Below are 13,015 nucleotides of genomic sequence, written 5' to 3'. Positions count from 1 at the left end.
GTGTTGGCCGCTGATAGCGAGCAAATTCCAAGTGGCGCTTGGCGCTGCTGCTGCCGCTGCTGCTAAACTCGAGCCGAGGGGGTGCTGCAGATGAAGTGCATCGCGTGCGTGCGTGTGCATAGACCAGTGTGGTTCTTAACCTTGACAGCAGCCCATGGTTCTGAATCGTTAAAACGTGTAATAACAAGAAAACACTTGATGGAGAAAAAGGGGTGATTTTTTTTTTATTAATTTCATGTTTTACCTACGTGACTTTACCGAAAGAACTAAGAGTATGAATCCTTGCAGTCACGAAAGATTAAAATCTAGAATTAACGTGTAATAACGTTTACGAATGCATAGGTTTTGATGAAACTAGGTAGTTGTCTACTTGCTTGCCCAGTGCTTAATTTGCGTTTCCGATTATTTGCCTTCTAAAAAAATGTGGCCATATCTCGCAACCTGGGGGTGCGTGCACCCCCAGGTTGAGAAGCCCTGGAATAGACGAATCGATCAGTTCGTGTGAATGTATGGGGTGCGGTGAGCGCAGTGGTCAGCCTGCATGCTGCGCTACACTCTGCTCGCGGCCAACACCAGCGACGATTATGTAAACCGGTCCTGGGGCTCGCCCTAGGTCGACTTGGCCTCAAATAAGTGTGTTAACAGCAACACGGGGGAGACAAAGGCGGCTACCTCCCTCCCCCCCACCCATCCTTCATGTGCCGTTCCGGCCTTAATAGGTGCTTGCTAACAGCACTTGCCCCAACAGAATGTTAAGGCTATACGGGGGATATTTGTCTGTGCGTGCGTGTGATGAAAATGCGGGTGAATGTGCATGCAAATGGAAGTCTTGCGTGAATGTGTAACTGTCTGCGTGTGTGTGAATTTGAGTGTGCGTGAATTTGTGAAATGTGCGGCTGGATGTGTACGCGCGAATTGTGTGTAAATGTGTGAAATGCACGTGCGATTGTGTCAAGTTGTGAACGTGTCAAGGAATCGTTGTGTGTGAATGTGTGAAAGTGTGTGCGTACGTGTCAATGTGTGTGCCAATGTGCGTGCTTGTGAGTGACCATTAGTGACGATTATTTGAACCGGTCCTGGGCCTCCCGCTAGGTCGACTCAGCCTCAAATGAGTACATGGTGCGGTGTGCAAACGTCACTGGGGAGACAAAGACGGCCGGGCGTGGTGCTGGCCACAGTACCGGCCTTCATAGGTGCTCGCGAACAGCACTTGCCCCAACAGTCTGTGAAAGGCTATAGGGGGAGGGGGGATCTTTATATTTTGTTTGTTTGTGTAGTGTGCATGCTATCGGTTAACAGCTGGAGACTGTGTGGACTTAATCTCAATCTGGTCTCCAGTGTTAAGTCATGGACAACACTTGCAAGGGTCTTTTAGTAACATTTGCTGATAACTGTATGTGTTGTACTCCAGCAACTCGAAATGAAAGGCTTTGCCCGATTTCTGTTTGCATCGGTATCATACTCCTCAAAAGGCAAACCACTTTGTTCACTGATACGCGCAATTAGTTAGCACTAGACTCATTTATTACTTTAGGCTAAGCGCAGACATGACTCTAAAGAATAATTAGAGAAAGGTAAGTTCTATTTTACGGACATATAATGAGGAAACAACAGATTGAATGGGGGAAATTAGAATTACAATTATTAGGTACGAGCTCGCAAATGAAGCGCAGAGGCAAATTTGAACAATTGCATGCGACTGAGTGTATCTGTAATGCACAGCTCTGGAGTGACATCAGACCATAATCACCGACATGTGTGAGGAAGGTCATGGCGCGTGGAAATATATCTCGCTACTATAACGTTCGTCTCTAGAGGTATAACAATTAGAATGTGCGTCGGTCTCTCGGTGGCGATCAGATTTTTCGGTAAGAAGGCATGCAATGAATCTGAATTTGAGACTTCGCTGGGATGGCGTGAATACAAATGAGATTGGGAGAGGAAAGCTGGTCACGTAACGGTAAACATAAAACGCGAGGCAGTCTTGGCTACGACACCGGCTCACAACCGGTCGCAGTTTCACGAAAGAGGATGTCACCAGCGTGGGCTTGTTTTTAAATCCTTTATATTAAGTTCACTTGCTTGCTTGCTTGCGCGCTTACGACCGTGCAAATATTTCGGTCGTTTTTTAACCCACTTCCCGTGATCCAATCGAGCTGACATTTTGCACACAGACTCGTTGTGCGTGACAATTTATTTTCGTGAAAACATGTTTCCAAAATTTTACACTTTTTAGGAAAAAATAAATGATATTTAATTACCAATTGCTTAATGGTGGCAGGCAATCATCTGACCCATAGGTGGCAGCCATCTCAAGCCAGAGGACGAGAGGACTCTAGCCGCCACGCATATAAAGGATTTATAGTGAAAAACTTTGTTTTTACGGGTTAATTTTTTTAACGTTCAGTTTAAATCACTGGGTGCAACTTCGGTAATTCCCCCCGGCTCTTTTTCCACCACCCCCACCCACCCCTCTTGCAAGGAACTATTGGTCATTTGCGGGGAAAAATAAACAAAATGCAAACTTTAAAAGTCGTTTTCATATCAACGATGAAGCAAAGGTCACCACGGCTTGAGGGACACGCTATGTGCAGCGATTAGAATTGGGTGAAAGCACGTAGGCCTAGAGGGCAGTTGAAAAAATAAAAGGTGAGTTTGGCAAGGCGACCCGAGTGACACATTAGCAAGATCAAAGATAGCCCCCACCCCTCCTCCCCCCCGATGTAACTGTCATCACCACGGCTTACAATATGATGCGGGAAGAACGCCTTTTTAAATATAAAAATATATGAATACAATTTAAACACGTAGGCTTTCGCGACCATTAACATCCGTAAGTTTTTTTTGGGTTAGTAAAGAATTGGCATATTCTGTGTACAGAGTCTGAATGAATGATTCATTCAGACTCTGTCGCCTCGACGGACCTGGTTTTCACCTGAGGACGGCTGCTTGCGTTGTGGCCGAAACTTCGTGAGAATTATTTTATTGTGTTTTATTTTTATAATTTTATTACTTCCCTTCTACGTGACTTTACCGAAAGAACCAATAAGACTTAGTGTTTTGTTTTTTGGGAAGGACGTGTAATTATTTTATCACCAATCCTGTAGATGTTTTTTTCTTCCAAACGAACTTTAATTGTATGAATTTTTTTTTATATAGTTTTTTTTATTGTATAAATTTTTTTCCTTCAGTCGACTGGGAATCTCAGTGTGCGTACAATTAATTTGCAAGAGGGACGAAACGCGTGGAGACAACCACCCACCAATCGCGCCGCACGACACGAATGGCAGAGACGAGCGCGTCGACGGGTTATTAATTTATTCCAAAACAACAACAACAACAAACTTACACTTCTCCACCCCACCCCCCCCCCAGGGGAACACCACAACAACAACAACAAACAAACAACAACAAACACGGGGAGAGACGCATATCGAAAAATATTGCATCGGTAAAAGACACAACTTCGTTTACAGTATAAAGAGAAAATAAACATCCCCCAACAGGAAGGAAAAAGAGAACGGACAGAGCAGTCCAATTCACCATCGCACTGCACCGTAACATCCCTTGCCACTCCGTGTTAACTTAGTTCATTACAGTTCAAACATCAGCCTTTACAGAACTATACAATATTGCTTTTTTTTATTTAAGGCTGGTTGTGCTTCTTTAATAAAATAAAAAAAGACACAAGATTAGCGTGTAATGTGCATACACAACGTTAGGGTTATTTTGTTTCTACTTTTTGTACAACCACTTCCAAAAACAACAAACTCAAACCCTCGGCGGTTAGAAATCGGGTCCACGCTACCGCAAACGATCTCCCGAAGACAGTGGTCGATGTGCACAATGATCCAACACACGACAATGAGAAAGGGGGTTAGACACCCCCCCCTCCCCTCCCCTGGGGAAGATTCAATAAATACTGTGCACGTCTTCTGTCGACGACCTACAGGAGTTGTTACTGCTCTACGGGTGCTAGGGTTAGGGTTGTTGTCCCACCGAACGAGAAGAAGACTTGCACGCTACGTCAGTAAACTTATCACCGGCGTGGAGTGCGGGAGGGGGGGGGGTTGTTGTACATACCTTGAACAAGTTTACTCTTTAGACAAAATGTAATTTTTCTGCAAAACTTCGAGAGGACAACTGTAAATTATAGCTGTTTTTTTAACTAAATCTAAAAATCGCCTAATTCTAAATTGCTTGTTTTTAGCTTGTTCTAGAATACCACACCCTCGAAAACGCAAACAGGCCTCTACACCGCCGAGCCTGACCGCCACCAAAGCCTCGCTCATTTTGGTCTCCTAAGAATAAAAGGATCGTTTATCCGCGTACGCGACGAAGAGAAAAAACAACACCCGGAGAGAACGCGCGGCCACGCGGTCGCGTGGCGGACGAGCGCGAAGCACCCGTCGCGCCGCCGCCATCGCTACGACGATGCTTGGAAGCGCCGCCCTCTTCTTCGTTTCTCTCACAGAACAAAGTTCCGCTCACGACGACAACGAGAGGCCGCGGCTCGCGCGCGCAACAACAGCGCAACGCGGCGATGCAACAACGCGCCGCTCCCTCGAGTCAAGTCCACCGGGCCATCTCTCTCCCGTTCGCGCACGGCTGCCAATCCACGGCCCGAGTGAGCGGGCGACTCGCTCGGGGAAAAACAAAACGCTGGTGAGACGTGGCACAGAGCAGAGGTGGGCAGCAGCGCCCCCGCCTCCCCTGCCCCCCTCCCCCCCCCCGCCCTCTTCCACCCCGTGCCAGCGACAGGAGGCGAACGGACGGACGGTCGAAAACGAAAACTCCGGATCCAAGTCGACTGCCGCCGACTGCCGCAGCCGCCGCCGCCGCCGCCGGCACATCCTGCCGCGCCGCCGTCGTCCGGCGCGAGCGGCGTTACTTCTCCACCGGCGTGGACGGCCCGCCGCTGTTGGGGGGCGACTCCCGCTCCTTGTCCACCGACGCGATGACCCCTGGAGTGGGTTGGTGGGCAAAGTAGGGGACAGGCACCGCGACAGTCAGCAAAACATCGGGACGGCGTCTGGAGAGTCAGTGGAATTGAGACGCTTTCGACATTCAATATGCGTTGTTAGCGTTCTTCCCTCTATACATTGCAGCATCGCACGCTTATGCAATAGGGGGTCGATTGTCCAATAGGGGACAGAGAATTACTGCAACTGCTGCTGATAAAAAAAAATAACAATGAAGCTTTTGTTTTGAGTCGATACAGTTATTTTGTCGATACAGTTGTTTGGTAATTGTATATATTACATTAGCTTGTGTATTTATACATTGACCTGAGGGCAGGCGAAGGGGCAGGATGGGTCGATACATTTGTTTTCCAAACTTTAATTCAGAACCCGATTCCAAAGACAAAAAAAGTCTCCTGACTCATCCGAGACTTTGCCGAACCGGGTCGCGATCCCAAGAGCTCATCCCCGCTGCGCGAAATCGCTCGCTCGCGACGCACGGCACGGACACGGCACGGACACGGCACGGACACGGCACGGACACGGCACGAACACGGCACGGACACGGCACGGACACGGCACGGACACGGCACGGACACGGCACGGACACGGCACAGCCGCCCGCCGCTCACCTTCCACGCGATCCCAGTGCGCCCTGGCCGCCACGGCGGCCGCGTCCTCCTCCCTGTCCCTGGCGAGGTCGTCCCTGGCCGAGGGGAAGGCGTCCTCCTCCTCCTCTTCCTCCTCTTCCTCCTCCTCATACTCCTCCTCGGACAGCAGCATGCCCTCGGGCGGCCAGCGCAGCTCGCCGCTCTCCACCTCGCCGCCGTCGATGGGCTCCACCACGATGGAGGGCAGGCGGCCCTTGGTGCTTAGGCAGTAGCCGTCGTACGTGTCGTACGGGTCCGGGAAGATCTGCCGCGACGATGCCGGGACACGGTGCGGGGAGGAGGAGAGAGAGGGGGTGGGGGCGGATTCTTTAGTGGCCGGCTCTACCCTCGCCGAACACGAGGGTCCAATAGGTGGCGGTCCTGCCGTGGTGCCGCCAGTGTCACGTGACGCTCCGCCACTCCACCGTCGGTGTGCACGTCGCAGAACAAAACTAAGAGAGTGGCAACAGTTGCCCGGTACGCACAAACCGAGTCCCAACGAGCCCCACCCAGCCCCACCCCCAAATTTAAATCGCTTTTCTACCCCCTCTGAGCTACTGGATGTGGGTCCAGCAATTGGAATGAATATGACGTCCGACTCGTGCAAGGTGCAATGCTGGCAGTTGCTTATTAAGCAATTTATTATTCTATCTTCATGATAAAAAAAAATTGCAGTCCCCTCCGCGGAAAAATTCCTTTTGCTGTGTGGGGTCGTGAGGATGGGAGGTGGCGGGGTGGTGAACTATGGAACTCAGCAACCAGAGTTAAATCCCTGGTCATGGTGCAACATCAATGGCGAGTGACATCCGTCCACCGTACCATTGACTTTTGCCATCATCTAAAGTGAGGCATCAGGAGACACAGAGACTCTGCAGAGCCACCGACCGACGCGCAAATCTCTCCGCAGAGCTTTCGGGCTGTACTGCGCGCGGTTTGGCGCCATGTCCGACGTTCCACTCCTCGTGCCCGGGGTGCTTCTCCAGCTAGACAACGAATAAACACCTCCGTCTTTGGTCTCCACCCACCCACCAACCGACCCACCGACCCCGCGTGGAGCCGAGCAAAACTGCAAACCCAGCGGGGCACCGGACTCTCGTGCGATGAGTGCTGGAAACCGTGGCATGTGATGCTGCGGAAAACACCGACGTCCCCAAAGGAGGGACGATCGAAATGTCACGAGCACGCTACTGCCTGTCGTCGGCATTTAATTCGGTTGTTTCATGTAACCGACCCCTGATGTCCTTCCTTCCCACCGCTCCCTCACTCTCTCCCCCTCTTCCCGAGCGATGGCAGTCGCCCCCCGCTTACATAATCGGCATAGCTCGGTGGAGATTTATCGCCCGCGCGAGCTGGCATCGCCGCCGCCGTCCGTGACGCCACGAAGAGGTCGAACAAGGGACGCCGCGCGGGGATTACAGAGGGGACGCAGATTGTGTAATCGGAAAGCCCGACCGTCTGTGGCTGCCCGCCCTCGCTCGGACATTCGGACGAGGGGTCGTCGAGAAAGCGACAGGATGGGCGGGCGAACCCTCGCGTCGTCCACGTCGTGTGGATTATGGTGCAGGCGGGTGCGGCGTGTGTTTTGGTACACTTCACGGCGGTCGGTGCGGGGACGGCGAAGGAGGTGCGGCGCAAAAAGGCCGGCTCGGATACAATTCGCCACCGACGATAGCCGTGGCTGCGACGTGAAACTCGCGCCGACTGTGGCACAGAGATGCGGGGGAGGTCGTCGAGTAAGGGCGTCCCTCGGTGGCCGAGAAAGATTTGGATGGGCGAAGGACGCCGGTCTCGCCGCCACTAGCCGGCAGTCGAAGTTCGTCGCCGCCATGGGGATTTGCGGCACGATGTTTTCCGGCAAATATTGCCGCATCGAGAGAATTCTGGATCGGTGTCATTCCCGCTGGGTGGAGAGGTGGAACGGCGGGGGGGGGGGTTCAGCTGGGCCGCACTCTGAATCCAGCGACCCGAGTTCAACTTCCGGCCACGGCTAACATCAGTGGCGAGTCAAAAGTCGGAACCGGTCGCGTCCCTCCCCGCCCCACAATTCCCACTCCTCCCTCCTTCCTTCACCAAACCACAATGACCGGCATGGTGAAGTATGGCCAAACTTCTGCCCTCCGTCAAACGTTTTATTTCCATTGGACAAAGCCCCCCCCCTACCTCACCACCCTCTCACCCAACCCCCCCCCTCACCACCGTTAGCCATTCCATTAGCAGTTCCATTAGCAGTTGGCTAATCCGTCTTACGCATCGTCAGCCAGTCATTGGCCGGTCGGGTTTGTAACGTGTGTGGGGGGGGGGCACGCCGATAGCGCGGCGCGCTGTTCGACGCGTGGAAAAGATCCGGGCCGGCGTTCGGAGAGAGGGGGCCGATTGAGCTGCCGTTGAAAAGTTCCACTCGGTGACGCATTAACTGCCTCCGTGTTCGGTACGGGGACGGCTTTTGGAGTCCGAGTCATGAGCTATCATGGACTAGGTTTACCTTTGTGCCAAACTTGCTGCGTCGACAAAACTCACTTACCAACAGAGAACATCTCGGGTTTCAGTCACACATTTAACCCACCCCTATTGCGCGCAAAAAGCCATCCTCCTCCCACCGCTCCTCGCTCACGTAAGGCACCAACAATTCTGGGATTGTGATGGTAATGGCGCTAATTGATAAGAGTTTTTGATCGATGGTGTCGATTAAAGGGGAGAAGATAATGTATTGAATACGAAGATGACGGACGATGATAATATTGATGGTGAGATTATTGTCGTGGAGGTGATTGATGATCATGGAGGTCGTGGATATGATGATGATAGGGATGATGATGATAACGATGGTGGCGGTGGTGGTGATGACTGGTGATTCGAGGTGCGTGTGGTCAATCAACGTTTTTTTTCCTATCGTTGGTTCATTAGTCAACGCAGGAGTTCACATTTCATGAGACGAGACCGTTTTTTCCATATACAGTATAAGCCTATATATACACATCCCATTAATCTGACAGCGTAAAAATCCGCGGAAGCTGCCTTGAGGCTTGGGCGACTTTTGGGAGCACATTCTATTTTTACGCACCGTATATTTCACACGTTGTCGTTTATAGAAACGTCTCTCTTCCCAGCTCGGGGCTTGTGTTTTTTTTTTGTTGCAAAGAATAATAATATACACAAATCAAATATCCATCCGCTTGAGAAAGGGTTAGGCTTCCACGGATGTCTATCCCTGTGGATTGCGGCAGCGTTGGAACATTTGAGTCATTAACGGCACGGCCTATGGGCTTGCTTGCTTGCTTGGGACATTATAATAATGCCCTTTGTGTACAGTCAGCGTTACCGAGGCCATAGATTAATTGGAAAACTAAAATAAAAATTCCAAGCAATCTCCGGGGAAATTGGAAAGAGGAGGCAAAGCAGGAGAGGGTTTTTTTTTGTTTTTGGGAAAGAGTCAATGCGCGGGTGATGTAATTCTATCCGAGTTGCTAGGCAAAACTTTTTTTTTCCGAAGTGACACGCGATAGGGGGGCGGGCGGGTTAAGAGAAAAGTGGCTCAGAGCCAGGGGCCGTTTAATTATTAATTATATTATAACTCACTAGCCCTTCGTCCGTCTCTATCCACTGCTGGTTGGAAAGGCTCGTCTTCCCGTGCCGATTAAAGGGTGGAGTGGATGGTTGACCGTACTTCACCACGCTGCGGCGTGCGGCTTGGTAAAGCGAGTAGGGGTGAGTCAAGACCGACTCGGATATCGCAAGCCACACATCCTCGCTATGGGCTGGCAATTGAACTCGGATGATCCAAATGCGCTCGGGTTGGTTACAAGTTTGCGCTTTTCGTCTGTTCATTAAATGACGCTGCTACCATCCCTACCAGCTCTGTTTAACTCCTGCCTCGGGTACGGCTACTCACCCCCCCCCCCCAAACTTGCGACTTCTAAACTGCACTCGATGTATTCTTCTTGGTTCTTTCGGTAAAGTCACGTAGAATGGAAACAATAAAAATAATAAAATAAAACATAATAAAATAATTCTCACGACGTTTCGGCCACAACGCAAGCAGCCGTCATCAGGTGAAGACCAGGTCTGTCGGGGGAGACAGCGTCACCTGGTCTTCACCTGATGACGGCTGCTTGCGTTGTGGCCGAAACGTCGTGAGAATTATTTTATTATGTTTTATTTTATTATTTTTATTGTTTCCATTCTACGTGACTTTACCGAAAGAACCAAGAAGATGAATCCCTGCAGTCACGAAAGCTTGAAATCGAAATATGCACTCGATGTATTTTGAATATATTTCATTCGGCATAGCCACGCGCAAACATAACAATTAACAGACACGCGTACACCCCCCACCCCACTCTCTCCCATTATGTTACGCGCTGCCGCGCTTAATAGGCACTCGCAAACATTCAACGACCGAGGGGGCCTCACCTGGAATGGGAGGCGCGCATCGCGGGTCTTGAAGCTCAGGTCTTCCATGGCGGATTGGCTCATCATCAGCTCGGTCATTCTCCCAGTGGCGATGCCGGGGACAGGTGTACTGTGTGAGCTGGAGCACGCGGGCAAACATGCAACACGGACCCAGGTCACACAGCGGCTCGGGATGACAGGCACAGCCAGCTTGTCTTTCAAGAGCTGACGGATCTCTCAGCAACAGCAGCAACAGCAGCAGCAGCCACGTGGAGCGAAACGTCAGATCTATCGCCGAACGCCACGCGGAGCAAACCCGAACGCACATCAGAGGGCCCATGCGGCTACAACAGCGAAAAGCGACATGGCCGTAGTGGTGGTATTACTGCCCACAGAGGATGTTTGATATTGATGGTGTAGTTTCATCAATGCTGTATGAGCGATGCCATCATCAATATCACCCCCCCCCCATTGTCATCAATAATCACCACAAACTATATTCAGAGTCCATACAAAGAGGACAGGCAAACATTTCTACGCAGATTCAAATACGGACGAACGGAGAATAATAATTTAAAAACACGTCCATTTCAAAACACGAGCCTGTACACATTCGAACGCAAAACTAAAAACAGAGGCAAGATTCTAAATATGGAAGTGTACGAGATGATTTCCCTCCGGGCTAACAGTTGGCAGCCAGGAACAAGTCAAATTCTTCACGTCATATTATTCACACGCGGTTGGCGATTCACCTTTTCCGCCCGAATAGTTTTGTTTGAAACGGACCCCTCTGCCTCTAAATCCGTCTCCATAATCGCCACCACAATCATCACCATCATCACAATTTTCACGTTCACCAACAATGCGGAAGATAAAAAAAACCTGATCGTACAACACCGTACATTTATTTTAGCCTCGACAAAAAGAGCTCCCACGAGTTACCAATCACAACGGAGGTTGCAATTGCGGCCTCGTTAAGCTGCACAATCGCAAGACCACGTGCCCCCCACCCCGCCCGCCACTATAACCCTGCAGGTGGAACACGTGCAGCGATCAGTGTCTCTCGCTCTAGAGCGCGTTTAACCCACAGACAACGACCACCCCACCTCGATTGGCACGGCTGGCTACGTACGGCGCGAAAGAGTCCACCGTCCTTCGACGGAACGATCCGTCTTTTTTTTCGGTTAAGATTTTTACAAGCTTCCGTTTTGTGCGAGACTGCCTACCCACACCCCACTCCCGACTGGAGCCAGGCCAAAGGGAGAGGGCATCGACTGCGCTGAACAACGAACGCGAAGTCACAGCGGGAACGATCGCGTGGCTCTCTGCCTGCTCTCTGCCGGCGTTTAGCGTCACGACTCCACGGAAGGGGGCGAATTTCTCGGTTCACCGATGGTGGCGGTAATGTGTGCGAGTGTTTAGCACGAGGCTTGGAGCGATGCGAAGAACATTTTGGGGGTGGCACTGCCGAAATGGGACGAATCGAAAAGCGAACTCCGCGCCCGTCACGTGCCGTTGGCCATCGTTTGACTGACAGCCGTTTTGACTTTTGATTTTCCTTAAGGGTACTTGCTTACAATCACTGCCCCGCATGTATTCGTGTCAAACGCATATCGCCCTTTCTACCAACCGTTCTAGAATAACATCATTGAAACATGTTACTTTCAAAAAAAGAAAATTACGGTATGAAAATTCTCTCAATCAAAGAGACCACATTTGTACTCGCCACTTAAATCTTGCATCACCTGTGGAAATCTCGCGCCGTGGATATAATCGTAAACCCAGAAGACATCGTGTCCTGTTCTTTATAAGTGCCCGAGCGAGAGCTAGATAAATCGTCGGACGAGAACGGCGCCGGACAAACGCAGAGTGTTCCACGCGCCCTCTGCAGCCTCACAACTCCTGCCACCAACAGGCTGTTTGGGGGGGGGGTGGCAACTGCTGTTAGCGAGCTCCTATTAACAGGAGGGCGAGCACGGCACTGGGGGTGGGGGTAGGGTGATGAGACCACGTGCGCTCATGTTAGCACCACGGCCCGGCCGCCTTTGTCTCCCCAGTGGTGACGCTGAACAAAGAACACCAGCGCTCAGAGATCTCCCACATCGCCTTTAACAAGAGTGTTGGGGGCAAAGTGATGTTAGCGAGCACCTACGCAGGCCGGCACGGCTACACGAGGGGGCTGTGGGTTGGCCACCGCCACGCCCGACCGCCTTTGTCTCCCCAGTGGCGAAGTCTACACACGGCAGCGGGGCACCCATTCGAAGCCTAGTCGACCAGCAAGCACACAGCACAGCACGCATACTCACCGGGTGAGCTTTGCTTGTTGCTCAGTAAACTCCACAAGGGCACGTTTTCTCTGTCGGGAGTGAGGATCCGCGGGTGGGATGGGTTAGCAAGCGAGTGAGTGAGCACGGCGGGGGAGGGGGGGAGCTTGGAGTTATCTCTTTTGATAATGCACCAAGTTATCGAGCCACTGAACACCCGAAGCGGAGTGGCAAACTGCTCGCTTCTCGCCCACGGACACCGCCTTATATACTCGCCGGCCGCCGTGCCGTCAGCACCCGCCCCTCTCTACATCACCCCACGTCACCGGCAAATTCTAAATGCGGCTCCCAGGGTGGTGGGGGGAGGGTAGAAGTGGAGGGGAGTGGGGGAGGGAGGCGGGGCGGTTAGACCCAATTTTTTTTATTTCATGGCTTGGGCATTTTGTTCGCGTCCAGTATAGTTACATAATCTCGCGTGGATTTAACCTCAACCCAACCAACACAACCGCCGCGTGCAATGAACGCCTCGCTTGTCTCGCGATATTCTTTCCGTGTTGCGCCGTAAGATGTTAACGACCTGGCCAGGTATACAAGAGGTCGGAGGTTCGATCCCGACCCTGACGCCTGCCGCCTGCCTGCCTGCTGTATACGTGGAGTTTGCGCGTCTCTATCTCTCACCGTCATTACGGTGGCTAGGAGATGTTAACTACCTCGCCTGGTATACAAGAGGTCGTAGGTTCGATCCCGACCC

At 51.5% G+C, this 13,015-nt stretch overlaps 1 protein-coding gene across 1 annotated transcript; it reads right to left on the bottom strand.

Moving 5' to 3' along the window:
* Positions 1 to 3,301: 3,301 nt before the first annotated feature.
* Positions 3,302 to 12,518, bottom strand: LOC144943142 (uncharacterized). The gene is made up of 4 exons (XM_078870354.1): positions 12,307 to 12,518; positions 10,022 to 10,139; positions 5,594 to 5,876; positions 3,302 to 4,964 (listed from the first exon to the last, which is right to left on the bottom strand). The coding sequence occupies exons 2-4, from the start codon at positions 10,097 to 10,099 to the stop codon at positions 4,888 to 4,890; spliced, it is 438 nt and encodes a 145-aa protein (XP_078726480.1). The 5' UTR covers positions 10,100 to 10,139; positions 12,307 to 12,518; the 3' UTR covers positions 3,302 to 4,887.
* Positions 12,519 to 13,015: the final 497 nt, after the last annotated feature.

This window comes from Lampetra fluviatilis, chromosome 30 (genome assembly GCF_964198595.1).
Source record: "Lampetra fluviatilis chromosome 30, kcLamFluv1.1, whole genome shotgun sequence".
Classification (NCBI taxonomy): domain Eukaryota; kingdom Metazoa; phylum Chordata; class Hyperoartia; order Petromyzontiformes; family Petromyzontidae; genus Lampetra; species Lampetra fluviatilis.
Note: the sequence above shows the minus strand (reverse complement) of the source record. Positions and strands in the feature narration are given on the sequence as shown.

Coding starts and splice junctions, on each gene's coding strand:
- LOC144943142 (XM_078870354.1), bottom strand. CDS start 10,099: ATGACCGAGCTGATGATGAGCCAATCCGCCATGGAAGACCTGAGCTTC. Junction 5,877..10,021: donor ATGCGCGCCTCCCATTCCAG/GTGAGGCCCCCT, acceptor TCGTCGCGGCAG/ATCTTCCCGGACCCGTACGA. Junction 4,965..5,593: donor GCACTGGGATCGCGTGGAAG/GTGAGCGGCGGG, acceptor AACCCACTCCAG/GGGTCATCGCGTCGGTGGAC.